At 46.2% G+C, this 21,678-nt stretch overlaps 1 protein-coding gene across 5 annotated transcripts in view; it reads right to left on the reverse strand.

Annotated features, from left to right (window-relative positions):
* The window catches only part of RABGAP1 (RAB GTPase activating protein 1), a 545,250-nt gene that overhangs the window by 441,097 nt on the left and 82,475 nt on the right, over window positions 1–21,678 (reverse strand). For all 5 annotated transcript variants that reach the window (XM_029610918.1, XM_029610917.1, XM_029610919.1 and 2 more), the window contains exon 5: window positions 12,413–12,587. In XM_029610918.1, coding sequence (XP_029466778.1) covers window positions 12,413–12,587 — 175 coding nt within the window. The remainder of the gene's footprint in view (window positions 1–12,412; window positions 12,588–21,678) is intronic.

The following is a 21,678-nucleotide window of genomic DNA, read 5'->3' on the forward strand; positions in this document are numbered from 1 at the left end:
TCTCGTTGGTTCCTGAACCAATTGCTCCATAAAGCTATGATTTATTCCATCCAGGAACGTTATCTCTCCAGCGTGTCCTGATGATACATTTACCCAGTCAATATTGGGGTAATTGAAGTCTCCCATTATTACTGCACTACCAATTTGGTTAGCTTCCCTAATTTCTCTCGGCATTTCACTGTCCGTCTCACCATCTTGACCAGGTGGACGGTAGTATACCCCTATCACTATAGTCTTCCCCGACACACAAGGGATTTCTACCCATAAAGATTCAATTTTATATTTAGTCTCATGCAGGATGTTTATCCTGTTGGACTCTATACCATCCTGGACATAAAGCGCCACACCTCCTCCAGGGTGCTCCTCTCTGTCATTGCGATATAATTTGTACCCCGGTATAGCACTGTCCCATTGGTTATCCTCTTTCCACCAATAAATAAATAAATAAAATGTCTCTGAGATGCCAATTAAGTCTATGTCATCATTCACTGCTATACATTCTAATTCTCCCATCTTACTTCTTAGACTTCTGGCATTAGCATACAAACATTTCAAAGTTTGTTTTTTGTTTGTATTTTCATTCTGCTTTTTAATTGATACGGATAAGTTAGAATTTTTTAGCTCAGGTGAGTTTTTAGTTACAGGCACTTGGACTATTTTTCTAATTATTGGAACCTCATTGTCAGGATGCCCTAATTCTAATGCATCATTAGTATCCTTTGAAGATACCTCTCTCCGAACCATGAGCTGCTGAGCGACTGTCGGCTTTCCCCTTTGTTCTAGTTTAAAAGCTGCTCTTATCTCCTTTTTAAAGGTAAGTGCCAGCAGTCTGGTTCCACCCTTGGTATTGTTCATGGGCAGCCATGGGCGGGATGCTGAGGCCATCTGTCTACACTAAGGAAAATGAAATTATCAGGTAAGTAATTTCTCCATTTCCTAGCATGTAGCCAGATGGACTCAGGATGTACAAAAGCTACTCCTGACTGGGGCGGGAGGCTGCCCGCGGTCTGGTTAGCACCGCCCTCTCAGGCCTGGACATCCAGGCGATAAAACCTGGAGAAGGTGTATAAGAAGGACCACGTCGCTGCTCGACAGATATCTATGGGAGACAGTAGCTTAGCTTCTACCTAGGATACTGCCTGGATCCTAGTGGAATGAGCTTTAACCTGAAGGAGTAAAGGCTTCCCTGCCTCTACACAAGCTCCCGTGATCACTTCCTAGATCCAGCGAGCTATGGTAGCTTGCAAAGCTGGTTCGCCTTGTTTCCTTCCATTATGAAAAACAAATAAGCGGTCCGTCTTATGCACCAATTCTGAACATTCCAGATACCGTACTAAAAGCCTACTGGCTTTTAAGTGGGTAGGAGATGGTAGTCTTACGTGTCCTTGCATCTATATAGGGACAGTAAGAAAATTGACTGTTTCAGATAAATGCCGAGACTACCTTTGGTAAGAAGGAAGGAACGGTGCGAAGCTGTATGTTCCTGGAGTAAACTGGAGGAACAGCTCCCGACATGACAGTGCCTGTAGCTCAGAGATGCGTTGAGCCGAGCATATCACCACCAAGAATACAGTTTTCAGCGTTAACAGTCATAGAGACAGACTGCGCAACGGCCAAAAGAAAGGCCCTGCTAAAAAGTTCAATACTAGATTGAGGTTCCATAGGGGGACCAACCACTTTAAGGGTGGTCGGAGGTGTTAAACCCCTTTTAGGAAATGGGCCAAGTCCGGATGCTTAGACAGCCGGGCTCTGTTCACCTTGGCCCTGAAACAGGAGAGAGCCGCCACCTAGACCTTCAAGGAGTTGAGGGATAACCCTTTGTTCAGGCTGTCCTGTAAAAATTCCAGAATCATGGGGATCTTGGTCGTCCAAGGGGGCACTCCGCGTTCCTCGCACCAGGCCTCAAATATTCTCCAGATCTGCACATACGCCAGTTGAGAATTCCAGAGGTGATTTACGAGATCCCTCAGAGGGGCGTAGCTACCGGGGTTATAACCCTCAAACTGAGGAGCCTTATCGTAGATTCCACTGCCAGTTTCTTGTGCTGGGAGTGGCAAGGTGACATCATGAACATGATGTCCTGAGGGATACTGCAAAATTCCAGAGAGTATCCTTCTCGTATGATGTCCACTACCCATTTGTCTGATTTGATCTTGACCCACCACTAATAGGGGGCTGACTATCCCTCTTCTATCTCCTCGTCCCATGGATGAGCCGGCCAAACTTTATTGGGAAGTTCGGGTCGAAACCTGAGCCCAAACCAGTTCCTCTTTTTTGTTGTCGGCTCCGAAAAGACTGAGACCTTCCCGAAGGCAGAGATGTCTGAAATGACGAGTTTCTGTGGGGCCAGAAGCGCTGGTTGCCCCTAGCCCAACCCCCCTCATGGGTGAGGGGCACTGAGACCTCTTTTTCTTATCTTCCGGTAGCCGAGGCACTGGAGATTCACCCCACTTACTGGCTAGCTTTTCCAATTCGCTTCAAATAGGAGGGATCCCTTAATGGACATCTTTGCGAGGTTTGCCTTAGAGGTCGCATCCACTGACCAATTTCGTAGCCATAGCTGTCTTCTGACTGCCATCACTAAGGCTACTTCTCTGGCCGAGGTGCGCACTAAGTCAGAGGTTGCATCTGCTAGGAAGGCTGCGGCGGGCTCCATCACCTCTATGGATTGTGCCCCTGAGTTATCTGCTTCTCTCGAGAGAAGCAGACCCGAGCGAGCCATCAGGGGACAACAGGAATCGATCTGCAGTGTCACTGCTGTCATATCAAAGGCTTGCTTAAGGATGGACTCCAACTGCCTATCGTGCACATCCTTCAAGGCCCCTCCTCCCTTTCCTGGGATAGGTGTTCGCTTCGAAACGGCGCAGAGCAGGGCATCCACTTTTGGGAAATGCAGGCATTCTTTGGCCACTGGGTCCAGAGGGTACAAGGCCTTCAAGGCCCAACCTCCTTTAAAGCTAGCTTCCGAGGTGGCCCACTCCAGGTCAATCAATTCCTAGATGGTTTCCAGCATCGGGAAACAACAAGATGCTTTCTGTAGAGACACAAAGATGGGATTCTTCTTTGGTTCCGACATAGGGTCCCATGCCAGGAACTCCCAGAGTCTTCAGGGTCTGGGAGACCAGGGCTGCCAATTCATCTCTGTGGAAAAACCATAGCATGGTCCGGTATGGCTCCAGGCCTGGAGGGATTTCCCCATCCTCTAATGTGTCTGCATCTCCTTCATCGTCCGTGGTGTCTGGGTCCCTGTCAGGGTTATCCTTGGTGAGGCGAGGCATGTCCTGACGCATTCTGATAGGGCTGAGAGGACAAGGCCTTCCCAGCTGGGGCTCAGACTGGGCAGGGGCAGCAGCTGACTGAGCCTGAACAAGGGCTTGAAGGCCCTGAAAGAATTCCACCCAAGAAAAAGTTGCCAGATTCATACCTAGCCCAGGAGGAACTGGGGTAGGCACTGCTGAACTGTCATGTCATGATGCCTCTATAATCGCTCCATGGTGAGACCACACCTTGAATACTGTGTACAATTCTGGTCGCCGCATCTAAAAAAAAGATATAGTTGCAATGGAGAAGGTACAGAGAAGGGCAACCAAAATGATAAAGGGGATGGAACAGCTCCCCTATGAGGAAAGGCTGAAGAGCTTAGGGCTGTTCAGCTTGAAGAAGAGACGACTGAGGGGGGATATGATAGAGGTCTTTAAGATCATGAGAGGTCTTGAACGAGTAGATGTGACTCGGTTATTTACACTTTCGAATAATAGGACTAGGGGGCATTCCATGAAGTTAGCAAGTAGCACATGCAAGACTAATCGGAGAAAATTCTTTTTCACTCAACACACAATAAAGCTCTGGAATTTGTTGCCAGAGGATGTGGTTAGTCAGTTAGTGTATCTGGGTTCAAAAAAGGTTTGGATAAGTTCTTGGAGGAGAAGTCCATTAACGGCTATTAATCAAGTTTACTTAGGAAATAGCCACTGCTATTAATTGCATCAGTAGCATGGGATCTTCTTAGTGTTTGGATAATTGCCAGGTTTCTTGTGGCCTGGTTTGGCCTCTGTTGGAAACAGGATGCTGGGCTTGATGGACCCTTGGTCTGACCCAGCATGGCAATTTCTTATGTTCTTATCTCCTGAGGACCACACAGCCCCAGGATTGCTCAAATCCAGGGTGCTACCAGGTAAGTCGTGGCTGACCCATCCTCCGACTGGGAGGGGCTGGGCTTTGAGAACTGAGAGTCCAGCCCTTCCCTGGGCTTCCTCATAGTGCTGACACAGGAAGGAATCTAGGTCAGACTGTGCAGCCTTAATATGGCAGGCAGCACAAAGAGTGTTGCTTGTGCTTCTTTGTTGCCTGAGCCATAGTTCACTGTAGCTTGTGCATTCAGCCAGCTAGTGCTTGGACTCGAGCACGCACAAATATGCCCTGACGCGCGTAATCATAAGCATCCGGTTGTGCACGACTGTATGCCTGTACTTATGCATGCAGGTATGCGCATAAGAGTGCGCAAACTTATGCGCACAAGGCTTGCCTGCTCCGCATGTACCGATGGTCAATGAGGGAAAATAGCGCCGCACCAAACCGCGCACAAGATGGCACTGCCACAGCCTGCCACATGGAGAGCCCACAGAGCCTGAAGCGGGACCTAGCCATCAGGGGGCTGCTCAACCTGCTCGGAAACCCCTTCCCTTGCCCTAATGGAATCGGGAACGTCGTCGGTATGGTGCACCGAGCAAGAAGACCAGAGGAACAACTTACTGAAGCCCTTCCACATCTCTGAATTGGAGGAGTTTTTCTTTACTTACCTGGGTTCAGCACTTACCGACTGAGTACAGAGACAGTCTCCGACTGCGGGGGGAGAGAGCTTAGGCCGTCACCACCACGGTCGGCTTCCTGCACTTGCTGCCTTTTAGCTGCTTCAGCAGCAAAGTCCATGCCAGGAACCGGCTACCGGACCAAGGCACACCTCTGAGGGATCTCGGAAATTGCCTCAGGAATTCTCAACTGGGGGAGGGACCTTTAGGTATCACTGCAGGAGAGCGGGGCTTGATCTTTCTCCAATTTTAAAGGTAACGGTAAAGTTTCTTCTTCGAACTACTTCTGCAATCCCACTAAACACCAGTGCTGGTGTGGGGATAGCATGTCCACATCTGCTAGAAGAGAGAGATAGTGGATGGCAGAGTCACTGCAGGGTTATATCTAAGGTGATGTCAGCTTTGAAATCTGACTCCAACTCCGTCTGTTAGCAAGGGAGAACAAAGCCCATTGATCCTGAGTCCATCTGGCTATACGCTAGTAAAAACAGAAATAATTTGGCTGAGCAGAAACCCACCAAAATCTTTTCCAACAGGTATAAATATCAGAAATTGCCAGTTAATCCCAGCAACTCAAGTGAGAGATCTAAGAGTTCAAACTGATGAAAACTTAACGATGAAAGCCCACATTAGCAAACTGATCAAATCAGGTTTCAACAAGTTGCGAATCCTGAACAGACTGAAACATCTACTAAACACAGCAGATTTCAGAAAGGTATGGCAGTCACTAATATTCTCAAACCTTGATTACTTTAATTCCCTAACTTCTGGGACTTCCGACTAATCATCTAAAACCTCTGCAACTACTGCAAAATGCTGCACCTAGACTACTGTCCGGAATAAGAAAACACGACCACATCACCCCATTTCTGATCGCTCTACCTTGGCTCCCTGTACAATCAAGAATAATCTACAAAGTACTTATAATAATATTCAATAACATTTATCCGAACAATCTGATGGGAATAAACATTTAAACCATATATTCCACCACAAATGCTCAGATCACAAAACAAAAGCCTCCTAGAAATCCAGACCATAAGAAATTCTCATCTAACGCAAACAAAAGAAAAAGCGATTTCAGTCGCTGGCCCAAACACCATGGAACTCCTTGCCAGAGGACCTGCGAATAACAACAGACATTAAAAAATTTAAGAGCAATTTAAAAATATGGCTCTTCACAAATGCCTACTCTTGACAGAAAACTCCAGTTTGTCATGAGTCTTATAACCAGAAATGTCCTAACCAATTCCCCCTAACCTAACCAGTTATATCTTTCCTTAATTGTACCTAACTTTGATACGCACCCTCTGTCTCTAAATGTTTTCCTAGTTTACTACCTGTACATATGCCTACCTCAGTTTTTCACTACTTATGAATGTCAAACCATACACCGTTATGAACTAGTGATTTCCACATGGAATGAAGGTATATAAAACACAAATAAATAAATACACGTATCTACAGCCATGAAGAAAGATTTGGCCATATGGGTTAATTTCCTTAGCAACGTGTATCTACGTGGCAGAAACTACCGGTCTCTAACCGTGACTTGGATATTTACTCGGATGCGTCAGGGGGTTGGGAATTTGGTGTATACTGCCAAGGCTCGTGGTGCGCTCAACATGGCATAGCAGGATAGGGGGCTGACATTTCTTGAATTATTTCCCATATTGGTAGCGCTAGTGGTGTGGGGTGAAAGGGTTGCCAATAAGAAAATGTTTTGAAGTGACAATCGGGTGGTAGTAGAGATTATCAATAGGCACTCAGCGAAATGCCCAAAGGTGGTGATGTAGGGAAATTGATCTGCAGTTTGCAATTTAACATGACCATCAGGGTGCAGCACATGCCCGGCGTAAGTAATAGTGTAGCTGACGCACTTTCGCATGCTAAATAGGATTCTTTTCGCATGCAGGTACCAAATGCGGATGCAGAGGCTACAACGTTCCTGGAGTGCCTATGGAGATTGGGATGTGACTACAAGGGACCTGTAGTCACCAGGGTATATATAGGCTATGCCTATATATACCCTGGTTTTAAGTTATATGTAAACCGACACGATGCAAACTGTTGTCGGTATATAAAAGCGTTTAAATAAAATAAATAAATAAATGTGGCGCATTAGCCATGACAACATGGACTGCTTATTCTCGTGGATACAAATGTGGGCATGCATTTTTAGGGCAACTGGAATAGGTGCAAAGTCCTGTACCAGTTAACCTGATTGTTCAATATGTTACAAGAGCAAAAGAAGAGGGGTTGTCCAAAGGATCAATAACTAATCACCTTGCAGGATTTGCCTTTAGCGTGATGGCTCAGGGATGGGGGGACCCAACCAGGGTGAGGACAGAAGGTTAGGGCAAGGAAGGATTCAAGAATGCCCATCACGCATGAGTTATTCTTACACCCGTGGAACACACTTCCGGTAGTGTGCGAATCTAATTTTGAGGTTCGCCTTTTTAGAGCGGCTTTCTCACTGGCATTTTTCAGAGCAATGAGGGTGAGCGAGTTGGTGGCCAGATCCAAAACGGATACCGATCACAATGGCATGCTAATGCGGAATGCTCATATCAGAGATGGGGCAGTGTTTATCTTAATACATCATTCAAAAACTGACCAGGAGGGGAGGGGGGCCCCGCTATGCTTGAGGCAGATAGCATCTCAAGTCACTTGCACATTGAGGAATCTGGATTTATACTTAGCAAGCAGACCTACTGGGGGGCTTCACCTACTAGTGCATGCTGACGAGGTTCCACTCACTAGGTATCAGTTTACTGCAGTGCTCAAGGGGGTGTTAGTTTACCTAGGCCTGAAACTGGGGGAGTTTGGAACTCACTCATTCAGAATCGGCACAGCAACCAGTGCTGCAAGGGCGGGTTTAAACATGGAAGTTAAACCGAGAATAGGTATGTAGAAGTAGGCCATAGTTAACTTGTATGTAAGAACGGGTCCGGTTAGCAACTAATAATGCCGTTAATTTATGTTACAGGTGTGCACAATGGGCGAAGGACCGTCGGTATTGTGGGATACTCCTTTGTTCATTGGGCAGCCAGAAGGGCGCACGAGTGGCCATACGGGGCGCATTTGAGGCTGGCACCATATGGGGTCTATGTTGAATGGATTGATCACCACAGTATGCTGTGGGAATACCTGTTACCCCTGTTGCGGCAGTGCAGAGCAGTGTACGCTCAGCCGGAGGTTATCATCATTCACCTGGGCAGGAACAATTTAGGGAGATTGTCCTGTAAGCAGCTACTGCAAAGTATAAGGGAGGACTTCATGGCGTTGTCTATTCTATTCAAGCATAGTTGCTTGGTTTGGTCCGATATTATACCATGCATGAAATTGGGCAATGCAAAGCTGTGGAATAGAGGGCACAGGAAGCTGAACAGGCAAGTGGGTGCACGTGTCCAAAGATAAGGAGGATGTCAGAATCAACATGGGTGGGCCGATATTCAATACGGGGGTCTTTACAGGCATGAGCTGGTACATTTTGTATATAGGCAGACTTGTTTAACAATTCACTACAGGAGGCCTTGGAAGGAATCTTTGGCATGAGGGTATCCTATGGCCGCAGCTAGGTTATGGGGGCATGAGGCAAGTTAATAACTGCCTCATGCTGATGGCAGGATTCCCGAACCGGGGGTGGTGGGGCAATGAGATGTTGAAATTACTGCTTGGGGCAATTGCTGGACACTGTCCTTTTGAGGACAGTGGCGAAGTGGCTATTGGGAGCAGAGGCGCCCAAAGTGGGTCCTCTGGATTCATCATGGCTGTCTTGCTTGTGCTTGGCGATACTGCACATGAACTCAATGGTTCGGGTACTGCAGGTAATTATGTTTTTGTTCAATAAAGCTGCGTCCTTTTTACACCCATAACTATTGCATATGTCCTTACTTGTAATTTGATGGGTTAACTTTGTGGGGGGAGGGAGGGACATCCCAGCTGTCAATGTCAATCTTTTTTTTTGAGCTATGGCAACCAGAACTGCACACAGTACTCAAGATATGGTCTCACCACAGAGCAATACAGAGGTACTATGACATTCTCCATTTTATGTGCATTCCTTACATTGTTTACTTTTTTGACCGCTGCAGCACACTGAGCAGATGATTTCAATGTATTGTCCACTATGATGTCCAGATCTTTTTCCTGGTAGTAAAACCTTTTGGAAAGATCTTAAAACTTTTCTTTTGCAGCAGATCTCTTGATTGTTCTAACTCTATTGGTCAGTGATCTTCTCATGTGCGGGTCAGGTGTCATTTGTTTTGTTTATAATATGTTTTATTACTTAATGATGTTTTTTATATGTATGTTTTATTTGTTATATGTACACGTCTTATTTTTATGAATGTTCTATTGTACATCAATTCAGCCATTGCTGTGTGAGGCAATTAATAAATTTTATTAAAATGAAATGACCGGAGATATCCTTAATATAAAGAAGGAGCAAGGCAGCACTCCACAATTACAATATCCAATCCACAAGGAGTGCAAAGAAGTTGTAGGTCCAAAAGTTTGTATCATCAAAAGAAATTTATTTATTGAAACTCTTAAGTAGGCAACTCCTATTCTCCAAACAATGATGGTAAATAACTTTTTCAGGGTCCCCCGACACGGACCCCGTGTTTCGCCCGAAGGCTGCGTCGGGAGGGACAAATATAGTTTGCAATAACTAGAAGAGAACAGCAAAAAGTAAATATTAAAATTAATGGACCACATTTAAGGGTACAGAGAGTATCTATTGTCGCCGGAACACATACCTTGAAAGTAGCTGAGGGATTCACACAGCTAAGACGGCAAGGAGAGCGGGCGGCTTGACAAAACACAGCGTTTTAAAACAGCTGTTTTGGCGCGGCTTTGTGCACCCAATCAGAAAGCGAGTAAGTCAGCCAATAAGAAACAAGATATGCCGTATAAAAGTGAACAGTCAAATGATACAGTGATCAAAGCAACAACACAGATAAAGCACAAATGAATTAAATAAAATATTAGGTAACCGTACAAGGTATATATACTGGGTGGCAGACTTTGATGCCGACTGGTTTGAATGCTGAAATCGAGTGGCAGGCTTGCTTTTAGAGTGTTCCTCATTCAGGGCATTATGCGAGACGATGGATTTCTTAAAGGAGGGGTGTTGTTTGTTTACATCTGAGGAGTGGGTAGCGGAGCAAGGCAGGTTGTAGGGGAGTTTAGTTGAAGGAATATTCTTTTTGAAGGCATTAGGGTTGATACTTTATTTTGTCTCCGATATTGAGTGTTTCGTTCCCCATCACGCTGTTTGAATAAGTAGGAGAGGGTGCGGATTTGTTGTCTGTTTTGATCCAGTGGGGCGCGTGGTTGCGTATACACGTGTTTTTAAATTTAGGATGTAGATGGGAGTGGTTGCCGACGCGGGACAATAAAGTTTGGAGTTGTTAGTATAGGGTCAACATATATTGACGCAGTGTAAGAGGGTGGTTCACCTTTGGGCGTTTCTGACGTTGAAGAGACGTAGATGGGAGTGGTGGCCGATGTGGGTCAATAAAGCTTGGATTAGTCAACATAGGGTTAACATACACTGACGCAGCGTAAGATGGTGGTTCACCTTTGGGCGTTTTCGACGCTGAAAAGAGATTGAAAAATGTTTACAAGGTATGTGAGTTTCTATAGGGGTACAATTGAATAGTGTAGGAGTTTTGAAATCATAGTATCTCATAGGCATATGTATGGATATGTTGCAGATGGAATACCCTTGTTATGACATCATATTTGATATGAAGAGGACCGCGTTGGAGAGGCTTTGAGATTCAGGTTGAAATTGTGTATAGAAGAGTACTGGTTGGGTAAGTGTTAGGGCGGTAAGATTTTGGGGTTGTTTGAGTTTTTTGTAAACAGGCCGAGGCAGAATTGCAATATGGGAATGTGTCCTGATTTTTAATGTTATGTTTCGTTTGGTTTTCTCAGAGGTTCTTACCCCCCTGAGGAAGCAAACGATTGCGAAACAGGGGCCGCTTGTTGGGGGTTGATTACATCGAGACAAGCCAGAGACAAATTCAAATATTGCGTCAAGAAGGAAGGAGACACTGGAGGAGTTTGTTCGTCGTAGATAAATGTGTATAGTATTTAAAGTGTGAAGATAGATTGTAAGTGGGTTTTTCCCACAGGGCATAATGGTTATTGTATTAAGTTAATATGGGTATTTAGTGGGTTTTTATGTGTACCTTCCTTGAAATGTATATTTTTAAGGTGTGAATGTGTAGGTATGGGTGTGTGTGTTTTAAATTGGACACATTTTTGAAGTTAATGAAGTTTTGTATCAATAAATGATTAAAAGACACATGCTATCCTCTTCTTAAATTGAATTAAATAAAATATTGCCACTCAATCTCATTATTTAATCCTGCCGGATGCAGGCAGTTAAGTGTGAAGATCCATTTCTGTTCTCTGCGAATAAGCATTTCAGAAAAATTGCCTCCCCGGCATGGGGGATGAAGCAAATCAATCACCAAAAATCTTAGATCATCCTCAGAGTGCCCTGCCGTTTGCCAATGAGAGACAAGAGGAGCAGATTCACGGCCAGTACGAATGTTTGACTGGTGCTCAATGATGCGGGTACGCACCTGTCTGGTAGTTTTACCCACGTATAATTTTGGGCAAGGGCACACAATCACATAGATTACTCCTCGTGACTGACAGGTAGTAGAAAATCTCAAGAAGAATTGTCTATGTGTAATGGGATGTTCAAAAGTGTTTGTGGAGAGAACAAAAGGGTACACAGAACATTGTCCACAAGATTGATGACCTAAAGTGACAGTTGTGTCAGTGATCGGATTTAGTTGGAAATGCGAGTGGACTAGCATATTTCTCAAATTTTTACCTCGACAGAAAGAAAAACGTAATGGGCAATTTTGCTGTTCTCTTCTAGTTATTGCAAAACTATATTTGTCCCTCCCGACGCAGCTTTCGGGCGAAACACGGGGTCCGTGTCGGGGGACCCTGAAAAAGTTATTTACCATCATTGTTTGGAGAATAGGAGTTGCCTACTTAAGAGTTTCAATAAATAAATTTCTTTTGATGATACAAACCTTTGGACCTACAACTTCTTTGCACTCCTTGTGGATTGGATATTAAAATGAAATGAAACATGAAAATGGGTGCTAACTCCTAATATGGAATCTAACATCATGTAACTACAATGTGGGTTACTTTTCTCTTTGTGCATCACTTTGCACTTGTCCATATTAAATTTCATCTGCCATTTGCATGCCCAGTCTTCCCTTTGGCCTATGGTAAGAAATCTTTTTTATATTCTCTAACTATAAGGACCTGAAGCATCAATATGTGACTCTTTCTATTTTATGAACTGGATACATTTGAATCAAACCTGAAATCAACTTGACTCTTTTCTTATATCCAGGCCTAGGGTCAAGATTTGCTATACTATTTGTTTCTATGCATATTATTTATATTTTATTTTTCATATTAATTTTCAAGAAAATACAGCATTTAAAAAAATATTGCATTTGAATGTTTTCTTAAAAACGTGGATTCATACCATTGCTTTCATTACTAATAAAGTTAGCAACAGAGCACAGAAATTTCAATGACAAACATCTACTCACTGCTTCTTGGATTTCACATCGGAAGACATGAATTCTGAAAAGTTCTGCATTGTAATGGCTTTCCGTAAATGCGAAGCAGTCACTTTCTGGAGTGCCATCATGCCCTCTCACACAGAAAAGGATTTTATAGATTGGGTACCTTGCTATTTCTGTGTTTGTCTGTGGATCTAAAAGTCTGCACAAAAATGTAAAAACGAAAAAATGAAGCATTTTATTTTTATGATTTTCTCAAGGTAAAAGATTGCATTGAAGGATTCTATTGACTCTTGAAACAAACACATAACATGCAACTATGCTATACTAGACAGCATGATTCTATAGATCTCTATTAATATACCAAGCTATAAATTTGCTGTTTCTTGACATCTGATTATCAGAAAACTTCTGATATATAAAATTTAATATTTTTCTTCATATCCTGATTAAACACATTGAATATTGTTCAAAGCAGCTATCGTGTTTCTCAGATAATAAACCCTACCCTGAAAATAAGCCCTAGCTTGATTTTCAGTATTTTTGGAGTAGGGTTTGAAATATGTTGCCCTTTGCCCTTTCCATAAGCCCTACTCAAAAAATAAACCCTAGCTTTTAAGTGGACACACGGTTCCACCCCAAGACTTGCCCAACCCCCCCCCCAAAAAAAAACTTACCGAAAGTCCTTGGGGGGGGGGGTTGTAAAAGAACAAACCCCAAACCCACCACAACCCTTCAAATTTACTTCATTGCACCCCCCCCCCGACCCCCCCAAAACCTGCCAAAATTCCCTGGGGGTCCCAGGAGCGATCTCCTGCTCTTGGGCTGTCGGCTGCCAGTAATCAAAATGGCACCATGGCCCTTTGCCCTTTCCATGTGACAGGCTATTGGTGCCATTGGCTGGCCTCTGTCACATGGTAGGAGCCTCCCGGGACCCCCGCTGGATCACCAGGGAATTTCAGCAAGTTTTGGAGGGTCAGGAGGGTGGGGGGGGGGGTGCAATGAAGTAAATTTGAAGGGTTGGGGTGGGTTTGGGTTTTTTTCTTTTTTTACAACCCCGTTGTAATTAAACAAATTTGAAGGGTTGGGGTGGCAGCCGAAATAAAATCGGCCCGGTTGGCCATATGATAGTACCATTTTTCCCCGAAAATAAGACATCCCTGAAAATAAGCCCTAACCATTTTTTCGGAGCTAAAAAAGAATATAAGACCTGTCTTATTATTGGGGAAACACGGTAATTCATCATAGTCTTACTGATTCCAAATACACATTTATACACCAACTAAAATCATGCTTACTGCTTGAATAGCAGAGTTGCTTACCCTTAACAGGTGTTGTCCAAGGATAACAGGATGTCAGTCCTTACAAGTGGGTGACATCATCCAATGGCAACCAGCTTGGATTGTATCCTACGGGGCATGTGCAGGCTGGCATGACACCATGTATCCACACGAGAGCCTAGTCAATCTAGTTTCTTAGCTATGCTTGAGGAACCAACTCCAATGGTAGGTGGGGGGGGGGAGTGTGAGGATTGATATCCTGCTTTCCTCAGAGAACACCTGTTACAGGTAAGCAACTTTGCTTTCTCAGACAAGCAGGAATGCAGTCCTCAGAATCAGGGAAGCCCTAGCTACAGACTGCCTTGAATGAAAAGAGGGGAAACCAAAACAATGTATTTATTTATTTAAACTCTTTTCTATACCATCATTAAGCTAGAAGTCGTCACAACGGTTAACAATAAGGCACTTAAAATAATGTTGCTTAACTGTTATTTTAACCTCTAGACAGGCGCCTGTAAGGTGCGGTACAGAGTTTCATAATAGCTATAGGATGCTAGGTGAGGTTGTATGTTTAGGTTTATCAGGTCGGTTCAAAATTATTAATAATCTACATGTTATCTGTTACTGCTTAAAAGTAAAATATACTCATTAAGAGTAGGTGTGTTGTGTCAAAGCACAAACTCATCGCTTTCTACAATTCTTTGGATTCTAGTCTCCATTCTCTTTGTGGTATGCTTGTTTAAATAGCCATGTTTTTAGGCTCTTTTTGAATAGTTTGATGTCTTTTTGCAATCTGATTTCTGATGGCATGGTGTTCCATAATGTAGGCCCTGCTAATGAAAGGGCTCTATCCCTTACTTGAGTTAGTCTTGCTGTTTTAACGGAGGGAATAGTTAGTAATGCCTTGTTTGCGGATCTCAGGTTCCTGTTGGGTACGTGTACTTTCAGTGCAGTGTTTAGCCATTCTGTTTTTTCGACATGGATTAATTTATATATGGTACATAGTGATTTGTATTGTATTCTCTGTTCAATCGGTAGCCAGAGTAGTACAATGCCAACAGGAACAACACAAATTGTTTTTGGTGGCAACTGGCCTTTTTTCTTGTAGAGAGGCAGCCTGGAATAAAAGTAACAGACCCTAGGAGGAATGGAATTGGGTTCTACACCTAAAACACATTTCACAGTCCAGACTAGCTAAACCAACTGTTGCATTAGGAGTCCAAGCAATAATGATGTGAATGTGTGGAGAGAACTCCACATTGCAGTCAAAGAACTCCTCCATGGGCTAGCGATGCTGCCATAATTCTAACACTATGGGCCTTAACATGACCCACAATATATGCAATCTGCTATCTAATTGAATAAAGTCCATTTGGCAATGGCATCCTCAGTTTGTTAGCATCAAATGAAAACAAAAAGCCGGGTGGACTTTCTATGGACTTCAGGCCACTCCATGGAGAAGGCCAAAGCTCTCTTGCAGTCCAAATTGTGCAGTGCTTGTTCACCTTGGTGGACATGTAGCTTAGGTATTGGTTCAGATGGAATTCCGACAAAATCTTAGGCTGAAACTTAGGATGGGTACATAGAACCATCCTATCATATAAAAAAAAATGGTAATAAAAGTGGATAAGTTACTAGAGTCTGGAGCGCACTAATCCTGCCACTACCAAAAATATGACCTTCCAGGTCAGTTACTTCAAGTCACAGGAGTGCAGTAGCTCAAAGGGGAGTTTTCATTAGTTGGGTCAGTACCACGCCGAGGTCCCAGAATACAGCAGAAGGTCCACTGTTTGGCTTTGAATGAAGCAGCTCCTGCATGAATCAGACAACCAAAGGCTGTACAGAGATAGTCTACCTTCAACATGCTGGTGATAGATGCCAACTCTTACTGATTTGGTCTTGAGACTCAACTCAAATTTACTATATAAAGCCTTTGCTTACCCAAACTGATTTAAGGATGGTAATTCAAGCTTTAATAAAATTACCCCAATTGATTATTCAGGCCTGCCATCTTCTACATTGAGAGCATTACAGTCCATCCAGAATGTTGTAGCTTGTTTGATCACTGGGGCATCAGTTAGAGACCATAACTATTCTGGTGAGCTTGCATTGCTTCCCCACAGAATGGCAGATCATGTTCAAAGTTCTCACCTTGATCCACAAAGCCATTAATGGTGTAGCTCCACGGTGTTTTAACACTATTTTGAAAATATACCATCCTTGCCATACCTGCCAACTATTTTTTCGGAACTTGCTGAACTTCACCTCAGTTAAATTGGTTTATCTTGCTGAGTTTCACGAGGACTTCTTTGGAGTTGCAGGCCCTCTGTTATGGAATGCTATTCCTGAAGAACTTAAGAATGAATCCTCTTATCTTCATTTTAGGAAGCAGTTAAAGGCCTACCTTTTTAACAAAGCTTTTAATGGATAATTTTCATTTTGATGTGTAGTCTGTGGTCTGGCTGATGGTATTGCTGAAATCAATCTGCATTCACAAACTGTTGCATAGCTAGTATTGGAGAAATTACTTACCTGATAATTTCGTTCTCCTTAGTGTAGCAGATGGACTCAGGACCAATGGGTATAGTGTACTCCTGATAGCAGTTGGAGACGGATCAGATTTCAATCTGACGTCAGCCCTGACGTGCAGCTCTTCAGTATTCTCCTCGAAAAGCATTGTGGATATATGTGTGACTGACTAATTTGAATAACTTGATTAACTTTATAACTTGGTTAACTTGATTAATTTGAACTGGTTGAATTGGCTATAGCTGGAGACTGCCAGTGCCGTCAACTGGGAAATGTCGACACCCGGGAGGATGGGTGTCTTAGATGAAGGAAAGCATGGCTTACCCTTGAATCACTCGCTCCCGGGGATGTCCCCTGGGAATTCCATGAGTAACGGCAGTCGTGGGTGGGATGCTGAGTCCATCTGTCTACACTAAGGAAAATGAAATTATCAGGTAAGTAATTTCTCCATTTCCTAGCGTGTAGCAGATGGACTCAGGACCAATGGGATGTATAAAAGCTACTCCCGAACCGGGTGGGAGGCTGCCTGTGACCCACTTAGTACTGCCCTTGCAAATGCTGTGTCCTCCCGAGCCTGAACATCCAGGCGGTAAAACCTGGAGAAGGTGTGGATGGAGGACCATGTCGCCGCCCTGCAGATCTCGGCAGGTGACAGCATCTTGGTTTCCACCAGGACACTGCCTGGGCTCTAGTAGAATAGGCCTTGACCTGTAAAGGCGGTGGCTAGCCTGCTTCCACATAGGCTGCCTTGATGACTTCTTTGATCCAGCGAGCTATGGTTGCTCGCAAGGCTGCTTCCCCCTTCTTCTTCTTTCCGCTGTGGAGGACGAATAGATGGTCCGTCTTTCGTACAGATTCAGACCTTTCCAGGTATCCGACTAGGAGCCTGCCGACGTTGAGATGTCTTCCGAATTCTTATGCTCATCTGGTGATGGTAGCGAGATGGTTTGGTTGAGATGGAAGTGAGACACCACTTTGGGGAGGAACGACGTAACTATGCGTAACTGGATGGTTCCCGGGGTGAGTCTAAGGAACGGTTCCCAGCAGGACAGTGCTTGTAGCTCGGATATATGATGAGCTGAACAGACTGCCAGCAGGAAGGCTGTCTTCAATGTTAATAGTCGGAGAGACAGGCCGCGGAGAGGTCTGAAGGAGGTTCCTGCTAGGAAATCTAGGACCAGTTTGAGGTTCCCAAAGAGGCACCTGCCACTTTAGGGGTGGTCGGATGTGCTGGACTCCTTTCAGGAAGCGGGAGACATCCGGGTAAGAGGCTATGCTGCCGCTCTCGCTCTTGGTTCCGTAGCATGACAAGGCCGCCATCTGTACCTTGATGGAGTTGAGGGACAATCCCTTCTGTAGTCCGTTCTGTAGGAACTCCAAAACCATAGGAATCTTGACTGAGTGTGGTATGATGTCGTGGTCCTCACACCCGGATTCGAATACTCTCCAAACCTTATGTATGTTAGGGATGTGGAGAACTTGTGTGCTCGGAGTAGGGTGTCAATTACTGCTCCCGAGTATCCTCTCCTCTTTAGGCGAGTTCTCTCAATGGCCAGACCATAAGAGAGAATCGAGCTGGATCCTCGTGGAGGATCGGTCCCTGTTGGAGCAGGTCTCTGTGTGGAGGTAGCGGCAGGGTGTTCCCTGCCAACAGTCTTCGTTTGTCTGCGTAACATGGTCTTCTTAGCCAGTCTGGAGCCACTAGAAGTACTGGCCCCCTGTGGTGTTCTATCTTGTGGATGATCGCGCCCAATAGGGGCCACAGCGGGAAGGCATATAACAGAGTTTCCTGTGGCCAGATCTGTACCAGGCATCGATTCCCTGGGACTGGGGTTCCTGCCTGCGGCTGAAGAAACTGGGTACTTGGACGTTGGACCGGCTTGCCAGGAGGTCCATGGTTGGTGCTTCCCAACGGTATACTATCAATTGGAATGCTGTGGTTCACAGTTTCCATTCTCCTGGATCTAGACTCTCTCTGCTGAGGTAGTCCGCTGCAACATTGTCTTTCCCAGCAATGTGGACTGCCAAGATCTCTTGAAGATTCACTTCCGCCCATGACATTAGGGGGTCTATTTCCAGAGACACCTGTTGGCTTCTGGTTCCTCCCTGACGGTTGATGTAGGCCACTGTTGTGGCGTTGTCTGATATTACTCTGACCGCTTTGCCTCGGAGTCTGTGACCGAACCTTAGGCAGGCTAGTCTGACTGCCCGGGCTTCTAGGCGATTGATATTCCATCCCTACTCTTCTTCGTTCCATTGCCCTTGGGCGGTTAGCTCCTGGCAGTGTGCTCCCCATCCTCGTAGGCTGGTATCCGTGGTGAGTAGGATCCAGGTTGGGGAGGATAGTCTCGTTCCCTGGCTCAGATGGGCTTCTTGTAGCCACCATCGTAGTTGGGCCTGAACTCTGTCCAGAAGCTGAAGCCATACGGTGTAGTTCTGGGACAGAGGATTCCATCGTGATAGTAGTGAGCATTGTAGGGGTCTCATGTGAGCCCATGCCCATGGGACTACCTCCAGTGTGGATGCCATGAGGCCGAGAACTTGTAGGTAATCCCATGCTGTGGGGCGAGGTTCACTCAACAGGGTTCGTAACTGGGTCATCAGTTTTGATCTCCTTGTCTGTGTCAGGATGACCTTGTCTTGTTTGGTGTTGAACCGGACTCCCAGGTATTCTAGAGATTGGGGGGGCTGCAGGCAGCTCTTGTTTGTGTTGACCACCCACCCGAGGCTCTCCAGTAGAGTTTTGACTCTGTTGGTTGCCTGGTGGCTTTCCTCTGGGGATTTCGCTCTGATCAGCCAATCGCCTAGATAAGGGTGCACGCAGATTCCTTCCTTCCTCAGTGTTGCTGCCACCACCACTATGATCTTGGTGAACGTCCAGGGTACAGTGGCTAACCCGAAAGGTAGTGCCCGGAACTGGTAGTGACGGTCCAGGATCGAGAAGCGTAGAAAATGCTGATGCTCTTGATGGATCGGAATGTGTAGGTAGGCTTCCGATTGATCCAGGGAGGTAAGGAACTCGCCCGGTTGTATCGCCCTTATTACCGAGCGTAGGGTTTCCATGCGGAAGCAGAGAATCTTCAGGTAACGGTTGACTACCTTGAGGTCCAGGATAGGTCTGAACGTTCCTTCCTTCTTGGGAACAATAAAATAGATGGAATAATGGCCAGTATTTATTTGTTGTGGAGGCACCGGTGTTATAGCCTCTAAGGCTAGTAACCTGGTCAGTGTAGCTTCCACTGCCATTCTCTTGGAAGGGTTATGGCAGGGAGATTCCACAAACTTGTCCAGAGGGAGGTGGTGAAAATCCAGGTAATATCCCTCTCGAATGATGGATAGAACACCCACTTGTTCGAAGTTCTCTCGACCCATCTTTGGTAGAATAGGGCCAGTCTGCCCCCTATGGCTTCTTCCTTTGGATGGGTCAGCTGATTTTCATTGTGGGGTGCGGCTGGGGCCTGGACCCGAGCTGGCTCCCCTTTTATTGTGCTTGTTCCGAAAGGACTGGCTCCAGCCTGCAGGGCGGGCCGCTTGATATGAGCTTCTATATGGGTCGAAGCGCTGTGATCCTCTGCCACTGGAGGTCCGGAGGAAAGATTGCTGGTTTCTCTTATTCCTGTCCTACAGTAGCCGCGGCAGTGGGGACTCGCCCCATTTGTTGGCTAGTTTCTCTAGTTCGCTTCCGAACAGGAGTGTTCCCTTGAAAGGCATCCTTATGAGTCTCGTTTTGGAGGATTCGTCGGCCGACCAGTTTCGGAGCCAGATTTGTCTTCTGGCTGTCACGGCGGATGAGACTCCTCTAGCTGCCGTGCGTACCAGATCTGAAGCGGTGTCCGCGAGGAGTGATAAGGCTGGTTCCAGGGCATCCCCAGGAGTGTTGTTCCTGGTCTACGCTAAGCAGGCGCATGTCACCATGGCACAGCAGGACGTGATCTGTAAAGACATAGCAGAGACATCAAAGGACTGTTTGAGGATAGATTCCAGACATCTGTCTTGAGCATCCTTGAGTGCTGCTCCTCCCTCCACTAGGATAGTAGTGCGCTTCGAGACCACGGCATCCACTTTCAGACATGCCAGAAGATCTTTGGGCGGGGTCCAGAAGGTACATGGCTGCCAGAGCCCGGCCCCCTTTGAACGTGGTTTCTGGGGCCTCCCATTCCAGGTCAATTAGTTGCTGGACAGCTTGTAAACAGTGGGAAATGGCAGGAGGTCTGACGAAGTCCCTCCAAAAGTGGGTTCGGCATAGGTTCCCCCGAGGCGCTTGTGCCCGGGATGGCAAGCTCTTTCAAGCTGTGCGTGACCAGGTCTGGAAGTTCGTCCTTGGTGAAGAAGTGTCTCATGGTTCAATGGGGTTCTGTCCCCGGAGAGAGTTCCCCTTCCTCCAGGGGTTCTGACTCCTCATCTGAGATGTCTGTGTCCCCGAAGGTGGAGCTTCTGGGTGGTGGGATCACCTCCCTGGGCACAGAAGGTCCTGGCATGTTGAGGTCCTCTGGTGGTGCCTGTGACCGCATTGTAGGAGGCCCCGGTTGCATGTGGACAAAGGTATGCAGACCTTTGAAGAATTCCACCCAGGAGATAGAAGCTGGGTCTAGACTAGGGGGTGCAGGGTCCCTCTGGAGCACCATCTGAGGGGGGGTCCCACTGTGTGATGCTAGGTCCGGCATACCGCTCAAAGGGCTGGGGAGGGCCATGAGTTGGGTCCCCTAGGGCCTCTTCGCACTGAATGCACAGGGCCATGGCTTCCTCATGCTGTGCAGCTCTAATGTGGCATGCTGGGCAAAGGCCCTGAGCTTTGAGCTTATTTTCACGTGGAGCCATGGTTTGTGCACGTACAATACAGTTGTGCGAAGATGCACGTGTAGGTTTAGTGCGCGCGTGCCGAGCGATGTGCGCGCATGGGTCGAAGTTATGCGCCCAGCACAGTGAGCGCATGGCTATGCGCTTCGCTTGTGCGCCCAGCACTTGTGTGCGCGACGTTGCACACACAAGGTATTTGTGCACACGGCTCGCCTCTGTGCGCACGGATCAAGACTGTGGACAGGGCGGCGAACAGGGCCAAAATGGTGAAGGCGACCACGCGGACAATATGGCAACCACCTCAGAGGGTCTCCACGTGGGAGGACCCTCGGATCTGACCAGGGTCTAGCCTTGCTAGGGCCAATCAACCCGGTGGCACTGGTTCCGGCTGGCGACCTGTGTGTCTCCTCGAGCTTCGGAGACAGAAGACTTTTACATAGATTTCTACCATACCTTGTCCCGGCGCTTCCCGGTTTCGTTCCGGGCGGTCTCTGGCTGCGGGGGGAGAGGGAAAAATACCTTCACCGCTGCACTCAAGGTTGCACCCGCTGCCTCTCAGCCTCACCCGATGTCGGGGGCTAGGTCCCCGCCGAAGGTCGGCTGCCGGACCGAGGCTCACCTCCGAGGAATCACGGAAATCACCTCGGGAATCTCGACTGGGGGAGGGACACAACGGGTGTCACCGCA

This window comes from Rhinatrema bivittatum, chromosome 8 (genome assembly GCF_901001135.1).
Source record: "Rhinatrema bivittatum chromosome 8, aRhiBiv1.1, whole genome shotgun sequence".
In the NCBI taxonomy this organism is placed as follows: Eukaryota; Metazoa; Chordata; class Amphibia; order Gymnophiona; family Rhinatrematidae; genus Rhinatrema; species Rhinatrema bivittatum.